At 32.4% G+C, this 19,214-nt stretch overlaps 1 protein-coding gene across 1 annotated transcript in view; it reads right to left on the bottom strand.

Annotated features, from left to right (window-relative positions):
- Positions 1-3,720: 3,720 nt before the first annotated feature.
- The window catches only part of LOC107453137 (projectin protein bent), a 307,623-nt gene continuing 292,129 nt past the window's right edge, over positions 3,721-19,214 (bottom strand). The window contains exons 134-137 of the mRNA XM_087164780.1: positions 16,219-16,416; positions 15,472-15,585; positions 13,031-13,220; positions 3,721-4,436 (exon numbers count right to left, since the gene is read on the bottom strand). Coding sequence (XP_087020906.1) covers position 4,436; positions 13,031-13,220; positions 15,472-15,585; positions 16,219-16,416 — 503 coding nt within the window. The 3' untranslated portion in view covers positions 3,721-4,435. The remainder of the gene's footprint in view (positions 4,437-13,030; positions 13,221-15,471; positions 15,586-16,218; positions 16,417-19,214) is intronic.

Genomic DNA, 19,214 nt, shown 5'->3' with positions numbered 1-19,214 from the left:
TTGAAATTCGTTTATCCAAAATTAATTCCACGCAAAAAATAAATTCTTACATTTACTTTTTATAATTATTTTATTTAATTAATATCCAAAAAATTTTGAAATGTAAGGTACACAAATTTTTACATCATTTTATAGACTGTACTTTCATGCGTGCAAAATATAAAATTTGAACATAATCGGACAAATTTTTCCTGAGAAATCAAATTTTAAATATGCAACCTTTTTAAAATTTGATTTCTTAGGAACTATCAGACTAATTTCTTTCGAATCTTGTATTTTACCGTATTTCTTTAAAATGGCGCAAAGATTTCCCTACTTATAATTGAAAAGTTTTGACTATTGTTAAAGAAAATAATATAAAAATAACTTATTTTTTGCATCAAATTATCTATGGATAAATGAATTTTATTGTTGTGTGCTGAAAGTTCTCAATTCGTACAAAAAGCTCTGGCGAAAGTAATAGTGTAGATATACTTTTGCAAGGTACGCAAAAAGCAAAATGGACAATAAAAAATCCAACTGTTCTTCTTCTGACTCTACTTTTGGGACCTTATTTTCCACATTGACCCCCAATATTTCGAAGGTCAGGAATCCAAAGCCTTTGAAAAAAAAGTACGTTTGTTCAAAGGAAGTACGTTCCCAGATAGCAAAATAAGGTTTATTTTTATTCAGCAAAAACCTTTTAATGTAAACCTAAAAAGTTTTGTTATGCGGTTTGCGCGTAAGCCTTCTAATCTTAAAACGAGATTTGTGACAATCTGCTCGATTCTACCCACATTACCCTAATCCAAAACCTTGGAAAACAACCTTCTATGTAAAAACCTTAAATCGAGGTTGACTTAGGAAACTTTAAATCGAGATCGACCTTTAGATTTTTTAAAAAGTTTTTTTTAAAATAATCTTGTTGAAAAAAAGATATTCAAGGTTTTATTTAAAAACTTACGGTATGAGCAACCTGTTCAAAAATAAAAATTTTAAATTTTTCATTGGAAAAGTTGAAAATCTGATATTTTAATTTCGTGTCTAAATTGGATGTAAATATTTTTTTAAACCCGTGGATACAATATTTTTATCTTATTCATGAAGCCTTCGAACAAATTTTATTCCTTGTTTTCCATAGCAGATTGTGTGGAGTGCCCAATTATTCGATATTTGTATCGTGTTTATTATAATATACATAATAGAATATATATATATTGTATGTCGCTTTATTTTATTCGATCTTATTTCAATTTAATATTTCTTGTTCTAATTGGTAGAGAGATTCAAGAGAGGTTTTCTGGAGATATTGGGAGAGCATCGATTCCTGATTTGGTAATAGATACCATAGAGTTTATCATTTGATGCGAGTGATCATACTCCAATACTAAAAACGTAAGTGTACTGCCATCATTCTATTTCAAGTAAGATTTCTAGTTCTGTTTTTTTTAAAGACTACAGTCATTTATATTTTTACCTCACATAATCAGTCGATAAGATAAAAAAAAATGCTCACCCATCGTTTATAAGGTTGTTTTTCAGTTGCCTAGATCAATGTTTTCAACCCCATTAATTTTAATAAGTTTGTTTCAGATCGTTCACGTGCTCTCTACGATAAAAAAAAATAGTTATTCTCCAACCTACATAAATAAAAATACAATTCATCATACAAATATTAATCCGTGGACCAGGAATTGAAAAAAAATGTTGTAGATTGCTTATTGGACTGTCACAGAGAAGAACTGTAGTTCGATCCTAAGTAGATCCAGTTTCAGATAGATGAGTATCAGGTAGTTATGAGAGGCCGGTGAGCGATGCTGAACCACATTGCCATCATCGTTTGTAAAATTGTGGAGTCGTAAGGCTGTCGTGGAAATGCTATAGCTGACTCATGGATAAATACATTTGTAGTACTAGTATGGGGAAAATCAAAGCAAAACCTGTTTCCATTATAAATCATGGCTGTTAAAAAATTTGCATGTTTAGTTAAGAGCTCTTATCAGTTTCCTAACGAGGCAGCATAGGTCCCAAACTTGAAAACTTTCCGTCTAGACTCCAATCTATTGATGATGCTTAACTTTTATGATGGTTGAACCATCCTAATAGTTAAACATCTTCAATCATATTTAATGGCTGTTGTTGGTCCGACGTGAGTGAACACAACTTGTTGGTAAACCATCAAAATGGCCATACAACATCTTCCATTATATTTTGACGGTTGTTGTTGGTCCAACAGTAAAAACATAACTTGCTGGTTTACTATCATAATGGTAAATAACATCTTCCATCTTACTTTGATGGTTGTTATGGGTTCAACAACAACATAGCATGGTGGATGAACCATCATAGTAGTAAAGCAACATGTTCCATCTTAATTTGATGGTCATTGTTGGTGCCCCACTACTAAACATAACATGACTGTTGGACCATTATTACAGTAAAACAATATCTTCCATCATATTTTAATGGTTGTTGTTGGTCCAACATTAATAAACAAATCCTGTTAGTGGACCATCAAAGTAGCAATACAGCATCTTCCATTATATTTTGACGGTTGTTGTTGGTTGACCATCATAATCGTAAAACAACCTCTGCCATCAAAATGTGATTTATATTGTTCCATCAAAAATCAAACATTGCTTGATGGTTTATCATAGCACAAAAGCAACATTTTGATTTTGTAAAAATGGAAATTTGTTGGACCATCAAAAGTAGACGAAAATTGTTGTATGATGGTGACCATCAACACATATTGGACCATCAAGAATCTTACTGAAACCATGAAGAATTTTGTCTTATGTATATAATCAAATATCTTATTGAGAATTTATTTTCTTTGAGTAATAGGAATGACATAAGTTTGAAATGCTTTAGTTGCTTAGCCTCTTTCGGAGTCTGACATATTTTCTGGTGTTACTTTTTGCATGTTATATACTTTATTTTTTTGCTTAAAGTTTAATGTAATTTTGGTTGTAATGATTTTTATTATTATTGGTGCTACGAGCACGCTGATGCTATAATAACAACTAATTTTCAGCTAATTGGGGTTACAAGAAACGGTGGCGAGGATGCTAAGACAAAGATGCCAAGTTGGCGCTATATTTCTGAGGTACTGAACAAAACCCTTCATTTAACATAGTCCCTCCTAAATTCGTATTTTAGAACGTTATTCTTTCTTTTTTGAAGAACTTAAAAGAGAATATAGACAATTTTTTCAAACTTCTTTATTAAAAACATGCATTTTCACATAACATAATAAGCAAAATTGGTACAAGCAATTAATTAAAATCTCTTTAAATAATTTTAAACAGTTTACACATAGTTGCAAAAAGCTTGATTACAGACAAATACACAAAAAATAGTTGAACAGTAAATTAAGTGAGACTATTCATTAACAATTTATTTTACAATTTGTTCACTAGTCATGAAAATAACTCAATTTATTAAAAATATTTGATCATAAACGAGGAAATAATTAATATAACAATAGTTGAAGCACTTAGTATCAAATCTTGTTAATTTTAAAATCTTTCCTTTCACAAAAATATTACTCAAAAGAATAAGTTTAATAAGATATTTAATCCAATTTTATTTATTTGAAAAAAAGTGAGATTTTGATACACATTAAATGAACTCCACTGTATTTCGTTATAGATATTAAATTAGTTTTCTATGTACTTAAACATGCAATAGAACGTGTAAATTAAACTGAACTTAAAATCGGAGAGGATGTTTAATAGGTTAAATTTGGGAAAAGAAACTATAACACAAGAATCTACACAATTATATCTCTTCTAAAAATTTAACCTCAAAAAATCTTTTTTGAAGTAAAGCTTTTATTTTACTTCAAGAAAAAGCTTTAATACTCATTAGAGTATTAAAGCTTTTATTTTAGATAAATACTTTCATATTTAATACTCTTTTAATAAGTAAGATTTATTAAATAGTGTTTTTTTTGTTGTTGTGAAGTTGGTTTATTTAAATAAGATATAACTGTTAAACTTGTGTAGTAGTTTCTTATCCAAAACAAAATTTTTCGCATTCAATCATTTGGATGAATCATTTGGATAAGCGTCCTCCTCTCTTTTAAATTCTGTTATTAATTAAATTAATTCACTTGTTTTTATTCAAGTATTCAATAATTCAATTTAATCTACACGATTTGAATAAGAAAATAAATTATGAGTCGAGCACATGGGTAAGGAAAACAGTTGATCTTCGGGACGAGTTCTTTGGGGCGTCCTTAATTCCAGTCTTTTGTGTTCGAATATATACACATGAATAATATGTACATTCGTTAGAAGGTTTCACCAAATACTTGATGAGTGTTTTCTATGTGGGTAATTCAGGTTTCAATTGAGTTCAAATTAGTTGCACGTGCAACGTTTTCTTTTTATTGCGATAGAAAAATTCGTTTCGTTTTCGTTGTAGTCCAAGAAGCAGTTGTACGTTAAACTCTGAAAGAAGAAAGATATTTTAATGTTTCTGTTAATAATACAATAAACATAAGTATTAATGCATGGTTCTGTTTCCAAAAAGAAAAAAACTATAATAATCTTACTTTAAAAGAAATGCAAATTAAAGATAGTTAGAACAATACCTTATCAGTGCTGTTCTTTGCAGAAAACAAAACTATTTGAAATTATATGATATCTTAAAACCATAAAACATTCTTAAAATGAAACTGTTGGAATGGTACGTATTTTTTGTTGTTGTTGAAAATTTAAAACGATAGGAAAATTAGTTTTCGAAACTATGACTGTTAGATTGGTATGGCGTTAATGTTGTTTTTTTTTTTTTTTTTTTTCAGTCGATCCTGAGCATCCGTGAAAGAAGGTTGTGTTTTCTCTCCTCTCATTTGAAGTGCGCTACGTGACGTCATCAACTCATTATACCGAGACTACTCTCTGTTTTCTCCGGCGCAATGGCGGCGATGATGCCGGTAATCATTTCAGGACGTTAGGCGAGTTTTCCTGCCATGTATTTCTAATTATGTTCAAATATCTTCCAGGATTGATGCTACAATTACGTGAGTAATAAACTTTTACTATTGACGTACTTATTTTTCGTGTGAACTAGCAATGCTTCTAGTGTATTAACTTTAATGCTACGAAAAGTGGGCGTTTCACGCCGTGTGTTTTACAGTGCATTTCAGTGTATAAACAGTATTTACTTCTGAATATTAAGCAGCGGTGATGTTTTCTAACTCAGACAGCTGCCAAACTTAGCAAATTGTTGTTACAAAGCGAGAAATTCTCGCAATATCCAAAGTTATTGAAAAAAAAAAAAGGCCCTTTTTAGGGCCATTACTTATATTACCTATACAAGGCCCTTTTTAAGGCCATTGCATTTCTTACTAAATCAAATCCCGAATTTACCATGGACGAAGATAACACTCCTAAATGGAATTATGATGACCTCCCGCTCAACATCAGACTTTTATGCAACCCCATGGACGTCTGCGAGGCGGCAAAAATGGATGTCCGAGCTTTAAAGGATGAAAAATTCCATAACACGCACCAATCGAAATGGATCCGGAACTGGCAACTCCAACATTTTGAGAAACTCATGAGATTTCAGAATGATAGAGAAAACTCAGGAATAGATGATATAGAAATGATGGAGATCAATACCAGACTGGCCAGAGCAAATGCCAAAGTAATCTACCTAGACGGTAAGTCTAAGTTTTATTACTGGTGCATGAAAAACTTTGACTCAATTTATAACCGTAACCATCCAAATTATATCAAACCAAATAGTGATAATGACAAAAATACTAATGTAATTAATGACTTTCCAATGTCCGACGACTCCGTCGATTATGAAACCTACGACTCGTGCAATGACGAGGTCGCCCACAGCGGTGGCGAAATCAGCATGAGCATAGTAAAGAGTGCCATTGAGAGCGCTCAATTCAAAAATAGCAATGACCTCGATATAAATAATATTCTCGACATTCCGACTTCTTCCAACTGCCCCCGCGGTAGCCAGGAGAACACTAATGTCAACAATTCCTGTAATCAAATAGAAAAAATTCCTAAGAAAACCAAATCTAAAAAATCTAAAAAACGGAAGGCAGGGATTAAAGCCCCAACCCCAACAAAAAAAGCCATCTCAAGCTCCGACTCGGAAAACGAGATGGATATCACCACAACTTCAAAAAATAAAAAGCGCGAACTGAGCAGCGAACTTTCGGATAATACCCATACCAAAAGCACAGCCGCCCAAAATAAATACCTAGAACATCGTGCCAAGGTATTACGAGAAACAAAAAAGGCCAAAAGGGTGAGGGACTTAATCCCCTCCCAAACCCCCTTAAATATCACAAAAGATAAAATTGCCCCTATAATTATTAAAACAAACTCAAATATAAGAGCGTTGTGTAACGCCATATATAAAATCATCAAAAAAGAAGATATTCAATTTAAAGTGTCTGGGGAAGACATTAAGGCGTATGTAAACGCAAGCGACCACCACCGGATACTGACCAAATTCCTAAATGATAATCAAATTGACTATGTAATTATCCCCCAATTTAACGAAAGGCCATTTAAAATAGTGGTAAAAGGCGTACCTATAAGTACCCCTTTGCAAGAAGTAGAGGAAGATATGACAAATCTAAATTTTACAGTAAAAAAGGTGAACCAACTTAAAAGGTCATCTGACCAGTCACCCCTTCCCATTTTCCAAATCCATCTGGAAAAAACCGACAACATCGAGGAAGTTTACAACATCACAGAACTTTGCTGTGTGCAAGTGACTGTTGAACCATTCAGAGCCAGAGACAAACCCCAGCAGTGTTACAACTGCCAGGGGTGGAACCATAGTTCCAGCAATTGTCACGTCAAGACAAAATGTGTAAAATGCGCAGGATCACATGCAACAAAAGATTGCACTAAAAAATTCGAAGATCCTACTAAATGTGCCAATTGCGGTGGACCACACACCGCAAATTACTCAAAATGTCCAAAAGCCCCTAAAAAACTAAATAAGAAAGGTACCAAAAATGTGGAATCTCGAAATACCCCAAAAACCTTCATAGCAAAAAAGACAACTCCCGAACTTAGCTTTGCCAGAGCCGTTTCGAGCAATGGCAATAATAGCAAAGAATCTGGATCAAGGCCAGACGTAAGTAAAAATCTAAACGCAGAACAAAGCTCACATGCCCTTGACCAAATTTCAGAGCTGGTGAGATTTGTTAAAAATCTTGAAAAAATTTTCAGTCAGGATCTTAAAACGATCAATGACAATATTGAAACCACCGAAAATCCCCTAAATCAGTTGTTCACCATAATGAACCAATTCTTCAGAAATAATAACCAAGGAATTAACTCAAACACCAATAATGCAACAAACCACTAAAAACAATATCCTCATCTGCCACTGGAATGCCGGTGGATTAAGACCCAAAATTAATGATCTAAAAATTTTTTGCCAGCAATATAACCCCGATATTATTCTACTTCAGGAAACCAAACTCAAACCCAATGAACCCATCAAAATTTGTAACTATGCCTTTTTTCATACCCCCCGGAGTAACTGCACAAGAGGCCAATACGGAGGCACAGGAATCTTAATAAAAACCCTTATCCCCCACCGATAAATTTTCCTCCCCCCCCTTAAAATTTGTGAAGCCACGGCTATTGAAATATGTATTAATAACGACAACTACCTACTGGTTTCTATTTATATTAATCCCAAAGCTAATATAGCATTTACTTTAGACATTGAAAATATTTTAAGCATTAATCGTAATATCCTTATTGCAGGAGACTTTAATTGCAAACACAGAGCCTGGAATTGTCCAGTAGCAAATAAAAATGGTAAAAAATTACAAGATTTTATTGAAAAAGCAAAACTAGACCTTTCCTTTCCTGATACACCAACCAGATTCGGTTTAAATACAGCAAACACACTTGATTTTGCAATTCACAGAGGACTTAATTTTAAAGTCCAGTCCAGAACAATAAATGAGCTTTCCTCTGACCATAACCCAGTTCTCATTAACCTAGATCTCCAAATACCGCCCGATCATAAAAAACCAAAAGTCTATACAGACTGGGATTCCTACGCCGATACCTTAACCAATGCCGAAATTAACTTTAACCCGATCAACTCTAAAGAAGATCTTGACGCGACAATAGAAAAACTTTCAGCCACAATTAAAAAAGCCCATCAAAATTCAACCAAAGAAATTAAATACGCTAAAAATTGCCTCATTCCTAAAAGTATACTTAATATTATTAAAAATAGAAACAGAGCTCGCAAAAAATGGCAAAGAACGAGGCACCCTGAAGACAAAAACCTCCTTAAGGAACTAAATCGCAGAGTCAAAACTGACATCAGTAATTTTCAACAAGAGAAATGGGAAGATTACATCAAAAATTTGAACCCAGAAGATGGCTCCATCTGGCGAGCAGTAAATAATTTCAAAAAAAAGAAAACCTTCTACCCCCCCTTAATTGACGATAAACAAAATGATAAAGTGGTCTATTCCATCCAAAATAAAGTTAATCTTATGGCAGAAAGTCTAAAAAACCAACTCAGTAATAATAAAAAAGTCCCCCAAGAAACCCAATCCGCCGTTCAAAATTCCATTAATATCATTGAAAACTCTCCCATTGACCATCCACCAGATAATATCTTGCCGAATGATATTATAACTGCAATTAAAAAACTAAAAAATAAAAAAATCCCCAGGCAAAGATTCCATCAACAATAAAATGCTTAAAAATTTACCTATTAAATTTATCTTCTATCTCACCCACATTATTAATGAAATCTTTAAACTCTGCTACTTTCCCGATTGTTGGAAGATAGCCGAAATAAGACCCCTCCCCAAACCTGGCAAAGACCACTCCAGAGCCGTAAATTACAGACCAATAAGTCTTCTATCTTCCCTTAGCAAAATTACCGAAGATGCTATTTTAAATAAAATAAGATACCACTGCGATACTCAAAATATAATTACCCCCCAACAATTTGGTTTTCAACCTAAACTATCCACTGTCCACCAACTTCTCAGAATTACCGAATTCATTCATGATGGCTTCTCGTACAAAAAACATACCGGAGCAACCTTTCTTGACCTAGAAAAGGCATTTGACAAAGTATGGATTGATGGCCTTATTCATAAATTATTCAAATTAAATTTCCCCGTACCCCTAATTAAACTCATCAGATCCTACTTAACAAATAGAAAATTTTTCGTAAAAATTAACAACTCCTCATCTGCAACTCATAATATCAGCAGTGGTGTGCCGCAAGGCAGTAAACTTGGCCCCGCCCTTTTTCTAATTTTCATCAATGATATCCCAAAAAATGATAAAGCAATACTAGCTCTGTTTGCTGATGACACAGCTATCCTAGCACAAGGCCATTGTAAAACCAACATTATTAACATCCTAAATGAATATCTCATTCAAATTAAAAAATGGTTCAATAATTGGAAACTCTCTCTTAACATTGATAAAACCCAAGCAATCCTTTTTTCGAGAGGAACTCTTCCCATCCCAGCTCAAATTTCAATCGAAAACACCGAAATTCCCTGGAAGGATAACATCACTTATCTAGGCATGGATCTTGATAAACGCCTTACTTTTAAAAATCATGCGAACAATATCTCACAAAAATTTAAAAAAATTAGAGCAGTTCTATTTCCTTTCTTTAACAGGAAATCAAAATTAAGCCTTAAAAATAAACTCCTACTCTATAAAATGATCCTTCGTCCCATAGTTAGCTATGGATGCCCTATCTACGGTGGTGTTGCGAAATCCCACCTGAAAAAAATACAAACCCTTCAAAATACAACGTTAAGAAGCATCGCAAATGCACCATGGTACTACAGAAATGAAAAAATTAGTCAAGACCTAAAAATCAAAAGCATTAATAACTACTTCCACAAACTAGCCACAAAATTTTTCAATAATTTGCCCCTTATTAATAACGTTGAAATCCAAAATCTCCCAATCTATGATTACTACCATCAATCCAATAAATATAGACCTAGAACTGTACTCAAAATAAACCCTTCCAAATAAATTATTTCATTGTTTTTCACTTTTTATAAAACTTTCTTTTCTTCTTCTCTTATGAGTAGATTTATAAATCCAATTCTCGGATTTCCAAGCTATAAGTTCAGAAAAGTCACCAGATGGAAGCACCTTACGGTTGCCCGATTAGTGTCACTTTTAGAAGATAGATGACGCCACGAGATGGCAAAATATTTCTGTAGAAACGAAGAAGTATTCACATTCCAATGAAGTTTTTAATTATGAACTTTAAAGCTTCTTGTTTTTTATGATAAAAATTAGCTGCAAATTAAAATAATTTCAACTTTTGTTAGTTGAATATCATATTATTGTCTTCTCAACGTAAAAATTTTATAGAATTTTGTAAATATCAAAATCCCCTTGTAAATAAATAACCCACTTCATACTTATTTATATTGTCAACATTATTACTGTTATGAACCCCCTGTAAAAAAGTGACCCCATTCATTTGCATTGTACATACTCATGTTATCATCATCAATTGTTCCCCCCTTGTAATATACTCCCCTTTATGTTTAATAAACGGGTGAGCCTAAAAAAAATGTGAAAACCCTTTTCGGATGCATAGGAAAATTGACCCCCAGGAAATATGGACTCTAGTGATATCTCCATGACTTTCCACAGGCCAACAGGGCGATAGGATCTCGGAACTAATTCCCCCCCCCCTTTTTTTTTTTTTTTTTTTTTTTTTATCAAATTTTAGATCTTCTTCAAGTTCTCCCTAAGTCTACTTAGATATTTTTTCATCACTTCATGTAAAATTTTTCCACCTGAAGAAATCTTAGCTCATCAGGCACAACAAGTTTTCTACTGGGGATAAACACAATTGTGTAGGTGCCCCAAAAAATTAATGTAGTTCCAGTTCCATGTTGTTTTTTTTAACAAACGAAATGTTTAAAATCATGCAATCGCGTACCCATAAATAAATTTTGAGGGGTGCAATTCTTAAGCGATTTCTTAAGTTTAGAATTATCATTTGGTGGTAAAAACTAAAGCATAAACTATTTTATTTCATAACCGTCGGTGAACAGTCGACCCAATTTGTTTGGGTTTACTACTACTTATGTTCAACTACGTAGCCTTCTGATGTTGAATCTAATCCAGAAGAAAAGGAAACTCCTGGATCAAGTATTGGGAGAAATTTGCCTTAGTGGAGGACTTTCTGATGAACTAACTCGCATTTGCGTTACATGGAGAGGAAGACCACGAGAACCTAATACGGTTAACCTGAAGGCAAGGGAAGCAGCCTAACCCATGATCCGTCTACCACTGAGGATATTTCACGTCAGCACTGTGGTCGGTGCAAGTCGGATGCGGAATTCGTATCGACAGCCATCGCTAGGATTCGAATCCGGTTCACCTCACAGGGAGGCGAACCCTCTATCCCCTTAGCCATGCGGCTCAAAGAATAAACTATTTTGATCTTATTTCTAGAAGGATAAAGATAATTTCTAAAAATATTACACTAGTAAAGATCATTTAAGAAAAACAATACCATGACAGACAAAATTTCTGTTTACTATAGAATTAGTGGAATCCAACATCATTGAAAAATAAAATGATTGCTGTATACAAACACATTTGTCTGTACAAAGTTTTATTTAGTCTCCTTTTCTGTTTTTGCAAAATATTTCACTTCTTCTCTTAGATATAATTATGAATATAGCAAACAGAGTCAATTAAAGTGCATTTAAACACTAGAAAGACTGAAACTTAGTATTGCCCAAAAGCAGTCAAAATGACTGAATTGTGATAGAATGACTAATGTGTAAAGAAATTTGTTTAAAATTAATTTTTAATATTTTTTATATTACTTACAGTTATATACCAAGTTATTAGTAAATATTAACAATAGAAAAAAATTATACGTTGTCCAAAAAGTGACAATATTCTAAGAAATTGTGTCATTATATACATCATTGTTTTTCTAATTGAAATTAAAAAGCAGTCTAATTGACTTCCTTGGGCAATCTAGTCTTAAGTTGTATCATTTCTGAAGTAGCTTTTTAAATATTTCAAAGTAGAAAATGACCTTTCAGCAGTGAATGTTGTATCAGGCAAGATTATAGATATTCGTAAAAGTATTAACCTTACTTCTATTTCAGTTTGTCTAGTCTGCTGTTCTAGTAATTGGGTATTTTTTAGGGACAGAATGATATACATTTTTTATCCTTTCAAAAATCGGTTTTCATCGAAAAATTTATCCTCTTCACGAAGAAACAGATTTGAGCAAGCGAAGAAGAAAAAAATTCCTTTGAGATTTAAAATATCAATCATAAGATAAAAGAACATTTTAATTTTCAGAAAAATCTTAAGGGGATGAATTTATCCTTTTGCGTCCCCTTTCGGTCACGCCTCTGACGTCACAAAATGTTTCCCTGCTTTGCCTATTTCATAATTTATTATGAGTACTTGCTTAAATATGTATATGCCAATACTTATACTGGAATACGGTTTACTTTATGATAGTTTTGAAACAGTGACTTCAATATTGAATTTTAATTAGTATTGTAATAGTTGAAACTCTTGTATTAAAGTATGAAGTAACACCTTATTATCCTTATAATGTTTTATTTTATAACCGTCGTTGAACAGCCCACCCGATTTTTGGGTTTACGGCTACTAATGTTCAACTCCGTAACCTCTTAATTTTGAACCCAATCCAGAAGACAAGGGAACTCCCGTATTAAATAATGGGAGAAATTTGCCTTCCTGGAGGACTTTTTGATGGAACGTATTTGCGTTACATGCTGAGGAAAACCCCCAAAACCTCCCATGGTTAGCCTGACAGCAAAGGGACTCAAACCCATGATCCGTCTACCACAGATGATATTTTTACGTCTGCACTATTGTTGGTGCAAGCCGGAATTCATATCGACCAGTCATCGCTGGGATTCGAACCCAGTTCACTGCATTGGAAGGTGAACGCTCTTCTATCCTTTGAGTCTTCATGGCTCACATTATAATGTTTGAAAAGCAGAGAAGAAAATGTGACTTACCATTCATTGAATACAATTAAAGAAACGGATGCTTCATTCTGCCCGCTGTGGTCGCTTGCTGTGAAGACGTACTGACCCATATCTGTAAGTACAGCACTGGGTATGGACAGAGAGTATTTGGCACCTTCTGAACTCACTTTCATTCGAGGACTCTTGAGATCGATCGGTCTGCCATCTTTCGTCCATTCAGCTAAAACAAAAATTCTCACCTTTAAATCTAATCTCACTAGTGAGTACAAGAAATACATATAAATAATTCTTGTCATTTTTGAATAGATTTTTCAAACTTTTACTTAAGTGATTTTTTTAAAAATTGTCAGTTTTAATATTTTTGTACTTTAAATAGAACTAAGTAACCGGAAGTTCAAATGCTAGATACCAATTCAATTACCCTCCTCCCCTAATCTAACGGCAAGATTAATATTATTTACTTAATAAATACGCAAAGTATGCATTTTTATTTTTTCCTATACACAATATAAGTTACTTTATCATAAACTGACTTCTGCATTCATTTAGCTTTTCAGTGTAAAACTTTTTTCTTTCATTTTGTACCTATCAAATTAATTTAAGCTTCATTAGTGCCAAAAATAATTCTTTGCTGTTCCCGTAACAAATTAATATATTTTGTTTATTAATTCAGCTCTTAAATACATTTTTTTATAAAAAATTTCGATTTGTACCTATTACCAAAATGAATGGGATAGCTGCAAGTGACGTAGTGTGGATATCTCGAGCCTGATTGGTTGTTAAAACGCTGCTTTGTTTACGTTGGAAACTGTTCTTTCCTTTCCATTTCGAGATAACTTACCCCGTCAAGTTTAAATCCTCTTAAGTAACTAAATCTCTTAAATGAATCTTCTGTAAACCTTCACAATAATTTCAATTCCTACACCACATATATCTTACTTAACACAAAGACAGGTACGAAGTCACGTAGAACATGAAAAACTAATTATGCATCGTAGTTGCCAGATACGCAAAACAAAAATATATCACGTGTTACAATAAAATTCATAAATAAATAATAATCTTAAGAAAGAATTATACTTCAGCAAATTCAATTGGCGACAAGGCACTGTATTCAATTAATTTCACGTTAGTTAACATTCTAAGTTATGTGGAATAACTTAGCTCAACTTTGACGCGCCATTTTGTTTATTGACAAACAGCTGGCGTTGACGTCATAGGTCCCATGGGTGGATATTGTGATCTTCTTGAAGCACAAGTCCCCAATTGGGTATAATATAGCCTACGTCACAGGTTGTGTTGTTCCTACTAAATTTAACCCATGAACGGCATTTTCTGCGAGCCTAACTTCAAACCACAAATAAACAAACGAAGTGTTCGATCGTTTAAATAGCTGCTCGCCAGATTTTATTGCATTATAAAGAAAAGTTATTGAAACTAAATACAACTAAATGAACAACAACAACTAAAACAAATAACAACAACTACTAATAACAATAACTAAATAAACAACAACTAAATTCCATTCGTTTAGCATTGCGTCATATGTTGTTCCTACTAAATCGAAGTAGTGTTTTTTTCATATTATACCCAATTGCCCTTTTCCAAATTATTAGTAACGACACTTATATTTTAAAAAATAATTTTTGGCATTCGAATTAATATTACGTACATATAATGAATGACATAACTATCATGTCACCAAATAAATTTGGTTTTGGAATTCATGAATTTATTTCATTCTTTCCAATTTTCTATGATCTTTTTTAGTAATTTAGCCAAATAAGTCCTCTTTGACGTAATATTATTAAGTTTGAGGCAAATTACATGTCTTTTATTATAAATATGAATATTTCTCTAAATAATTGTTGTAAGAACCAAACCTTTTTTATTTTTTTAATCTACTGAAACCATTTCTTACTATTGTTTGATCAAGCGAATCAAGACTATCTTAATAGAATAACTTGTTGAACTTACATTGTAATCCTGGTTCCTTTTAACTAATATAATTCGTTTAATCTTTGTTTTAAGCAAAATTGTATAAGTAGTAAGATTATTATTAATTGATTTATAAATGAATAATTTAGATTTTTTCTTCAAGTTTAATTTTGATTAATACAGAGCTTTCTCTAAACTAAAAAGTATAACATAATGTTTAAATAACATAGATAAATTTTTAATAATGATGCGTGGTTTTAAATCAATTTTCAAATTTTTTTTTAACTTTGATGATGTATTTGTCTAAAATGAAATTGTTACTTTTGAAAATATGTAAAAGAACAATTTTTAAGTCTTCTTCACCCCAAAAGTTCATTTAGTATCTTTTGCGCCAAATTTCTGTTTATAACGCCATTTCATTTCGTTTTACCGAGAGTATTCAAAGTTCAGAAAAGGATAAATTAGTATGAAAGTTTATTATTTCAAAGCTATGATAGACAGAATTTTCTTTAAAAAAAAGTCAGTTCGTTTACTTCGTTTTGCTTCTTTCTTTAGAATGGCCGTGAAGAGCACCGGTTGAGCTTCATGAACCGCCATTGATTTCGGATAGGTAGCGAACTCTGGACCCTTCGCTTTTTCTGTTGGGACTGAAAGAAAGAAAACTTCCATTAACTAAGGAATAGGATGTTATAAAACCTTTTTTTGCACTGGATGTAATAATATCTGTTAGACTTGTTAGTTTCCAGAGGGTAGGCCATTGCAGCGATGAAAGTGTTAATATACCTATTTTAGAATTTGCCCTAACGTATTTAAAGTCATGGGAACTCTTAAAGAAAAGTATTTATTTATAAGATGTTTATAATACAGTACACTTCTAAGTCAGATTTTTTAACATCATCTGCAGTAATTGATTATTGCCTCTCTCTTTTGGACACCGCAAACCATGCTTTAAATCAGTGCATAAAAATCTGACCATTATTCTCATCATAGTTGGCCAGACAGCCCAATGTGGACCAATGCCTTCTTCTGAAGATTTCTCCATAACGATTTCCGATTTATCTTTGATCTCCAATACTTTTCATTAATTATATTCAAGAAAATCAGACTCCACCGAGTCAGTTCATCCCAACCGCGGCCTTCCCCGCTTTCTTGTTCCAGTATGGAAATTAAGTCAAACGTTTAAACGATGGATTTAGATGTGATCTAGTTATTCTTTTCTGTATAATCTCTTAAACGACTTCTGCTAATAGTCGGAAAAAAATGTATTTGGGAATGGTTACCTTGAACGTTCAATGTGCATGTGCTAAACACTTCCCCACTGTCGTTGATGGCTTCTATGGTGTAGGTACCTGTGTCTTCAGGGAATATCTCTGGTATCACCAACTTGTATTGGTCACCATCGTGGATGTATTGGAAATCGTCACTGGGTTTGATTTCTTTGTTGTTGTGCAGCCAGATCACATCGAAAGCAGATTCACCTATGTGTGAGAATATATAGATACACGTCATTAAAATGTCCAAAAACTAAAATGAGTTGTAGCATTAAAAAACTACGTTTAATAACCAAATTATATACAGTCCCTGACCAAATTGTTAGACACACTCTAAGATTTTATTCAAAATCTTAATAATCGGATGATACAATACAGCTTTATTGTTTTGACGTGGTTGAAACCGGTTCGCACTTGTTTACTTTTGTGTATCAATAATGGGTTAAACTTGACGATAGATAATATAAATTCGACTATTCGATAAATTATACGATATATTATATAAATACAGAATTATTATACAGTAGGGAACCGATTATCCGGAACGATCGGGACCATCGCTATTCCGGATAACTGATTTTTCCGGTTTTCTGAATCGCTACAAAAAGCCGTTTTTTTTATTGTCAAATTCAACTAAAAAAATATATTTGGAAATAATCTTGAAAAGAAGAAAAAACGATGAAGTAATACACTAATGATTGTTTCCAAAATGATGGTAAGGTTAACATCTTTCAAAAAAGAAAGAAAAATCTTGAAATCTTATGAGGAGAAAACATTTGTTTTTTTCAAAAATGGCGGGAAAATGTATCGAATTTCGTTCCGGTTATTTGGTTTTCCGGTTTTCTGATTTCCGGATAACGGGTTCTGTACTGTATAAGGCATAATATCAGTACATTATAATGATTAGACCAATTTATAAGAAGCAACGTAGTTTTTTATTAATGACATATTTTGCGCGAGTTTATAGGCAATACATTTAAACACACATGTAATGTGCTTGTATTTGGGTGATTTCTTACATACTTCACTATTTGTATTTATTTTTAACGTATTGCATTTCAATGTTCACCCATGGATACAAAAGCGAAAACCTAGCAAACCGATTTCAGCTACGTAAAAACAGTAAAGCTTTGTAGTATATCTGATAATTAAGATTTTACATGGAATCTTATTGTGCGTCTAAAAATTTGGCCAGATACTGTATGGCATTCATAAATAAATAATGCACGTTTAATCATATATGTTTTATTGTATTTTAATTATTAGTATATGCTAATAATTAAAATACAATTTAACAAATTGCGCTGACAATGTATAGAGACTGTAGCATGAAAATTAATATACTAGATCAACGAAAACAATCTCTGACATATAAAATAGAGATTCAGTTAGAAAGTCTATGGGAAAGAACTCTGTCACATACAATAATAAATATAAATTAAATAGACAAAGAAATATGGTTAAAATAGGTAAAATGTAATTAGCCAATAATAAATATCTGTACCATATAATCCCTGTGGCAGAATTGCAGCGATACGGCGACATGGTCGCAGAACGTTAACAGAGCTCTTGCAGAAAGAATTTCGTTTAATTTGGAAAGTAAAAAATTTTTTAGTTTTCTTTTCTAAAGAAATTTACACGTCATATTTGAATCATGCATTTTGATAATCTCTTTCTGACGCGCTTAGTTTAAGCCGATAGTATCGTCAATCGATGTAATGTTCCGATTGCATTTTCGGCAGTTCTTGATATTGATTTTCACGTGGTTTTTAAAATGTCTCGATTTATTTCAAACACTACGGAAAATTCGAAATATTTGCTTTTTAAGGCGATGATTCTATCGATGTTTTGGCAGTTATTGCTAAAGATTTCTCGATAGGTTTTATATCCGATATTTTTTATACGATATTAATATTATTTATTATTCATTGGAGTAACCCCTTTTTGAAGGAGTCTAATTCGTGTGATTTCGTCTTGGATCTTTTTTCTTCGATAACGGATGTCACGATTTTTAATTCATTTTTTTTACTGTGATGATTATTTACAAAATGCGAAGAAGGAGATAGTTTGTGCGTTACTCCCCCCCGCTCCCCAACAAAATGCGAGTATATCACCTATAATATTGGAATAAAAAAGTATTAAGGGAGAGTCGGGTAGCCCCGCCCACTGTCAATTTCATATATATAGAATATTTTTTCAAGTCAATGGGCCATCGGACATTAATTGTTATATTAAAAAAAGATTATTTTCAAAGTTTCAAGTATTTATGCAGCTGGTAACATGGTAAACAATAATTTTGAAAATATGTTGAATACAGTAGTCATGAAGTTAAGAAAAATTGGTTGAATGTTTCGATTAAAATTCATTTTAATACTGAAATAATTATTTTTTCTATACAAACAGCATTAAAGTATGTAGTCTTAAGTTTAATTTGCACAAAGAAAGAAGTTTATATGTGAAAAATTGTTCGAGTAATTACAAATTTACAAAAAAATTGGATTGCACATGAATGTCAGGTATCACCGCCCAATTTTATTTCGTCGATAAATGTACAGTTGCAAAGATCATTATTGCTTCAAATTTGAATGTTATATGCATTTTTAACAACAATGATTGTTGTTATTAAATGATTGTTATTAAATGATAGAATTCACTAAAAGTATATAAATATGTAATAAATAAAATAATTTTGTGATAAAAATGATAAATGAGGTTTATCTACTGTCAATACATTAGTCATTTTTATTTACACCTGAAAAAACAGTCAAAAAACATAATTTTTGTAACTGGGCGGGGCTACCCGACACATTTTGAAAAGAGCTGAAAAACATGCTTTTTTAAATTTCTATTTTTTTAAGTTAAACTATTCTTTTCTGGTTTATTCTTTTTGCATTATTTAATTAGATGATAAAACAATAGAAAAATACAAAAATATTGAATTACTCAATATTATACATAAATATAAGCAATAGTCCTTAAGTGGGCGGGGCTACCCGACTCTCCCC

The sequence above is a fragment of the Parasteatoda tepidariorum genome, chromosome 5 (genome assembly GCF_982258835.1).
Source record: "Parasteatoda tepidariorum strain Cologne lab strain chromosome 5, Ptep-v5.0, whole genome shotgun sequence".
NCBI lineage: Eukaryota > Metazoa > Arthropoda > Arachnida > Araneae > Theridiidae > Parasteatoda > Parasteatoda tepidariorum.
This window is presented reverse-complemented; position numbering and strand designations above follow the sequence as displayed.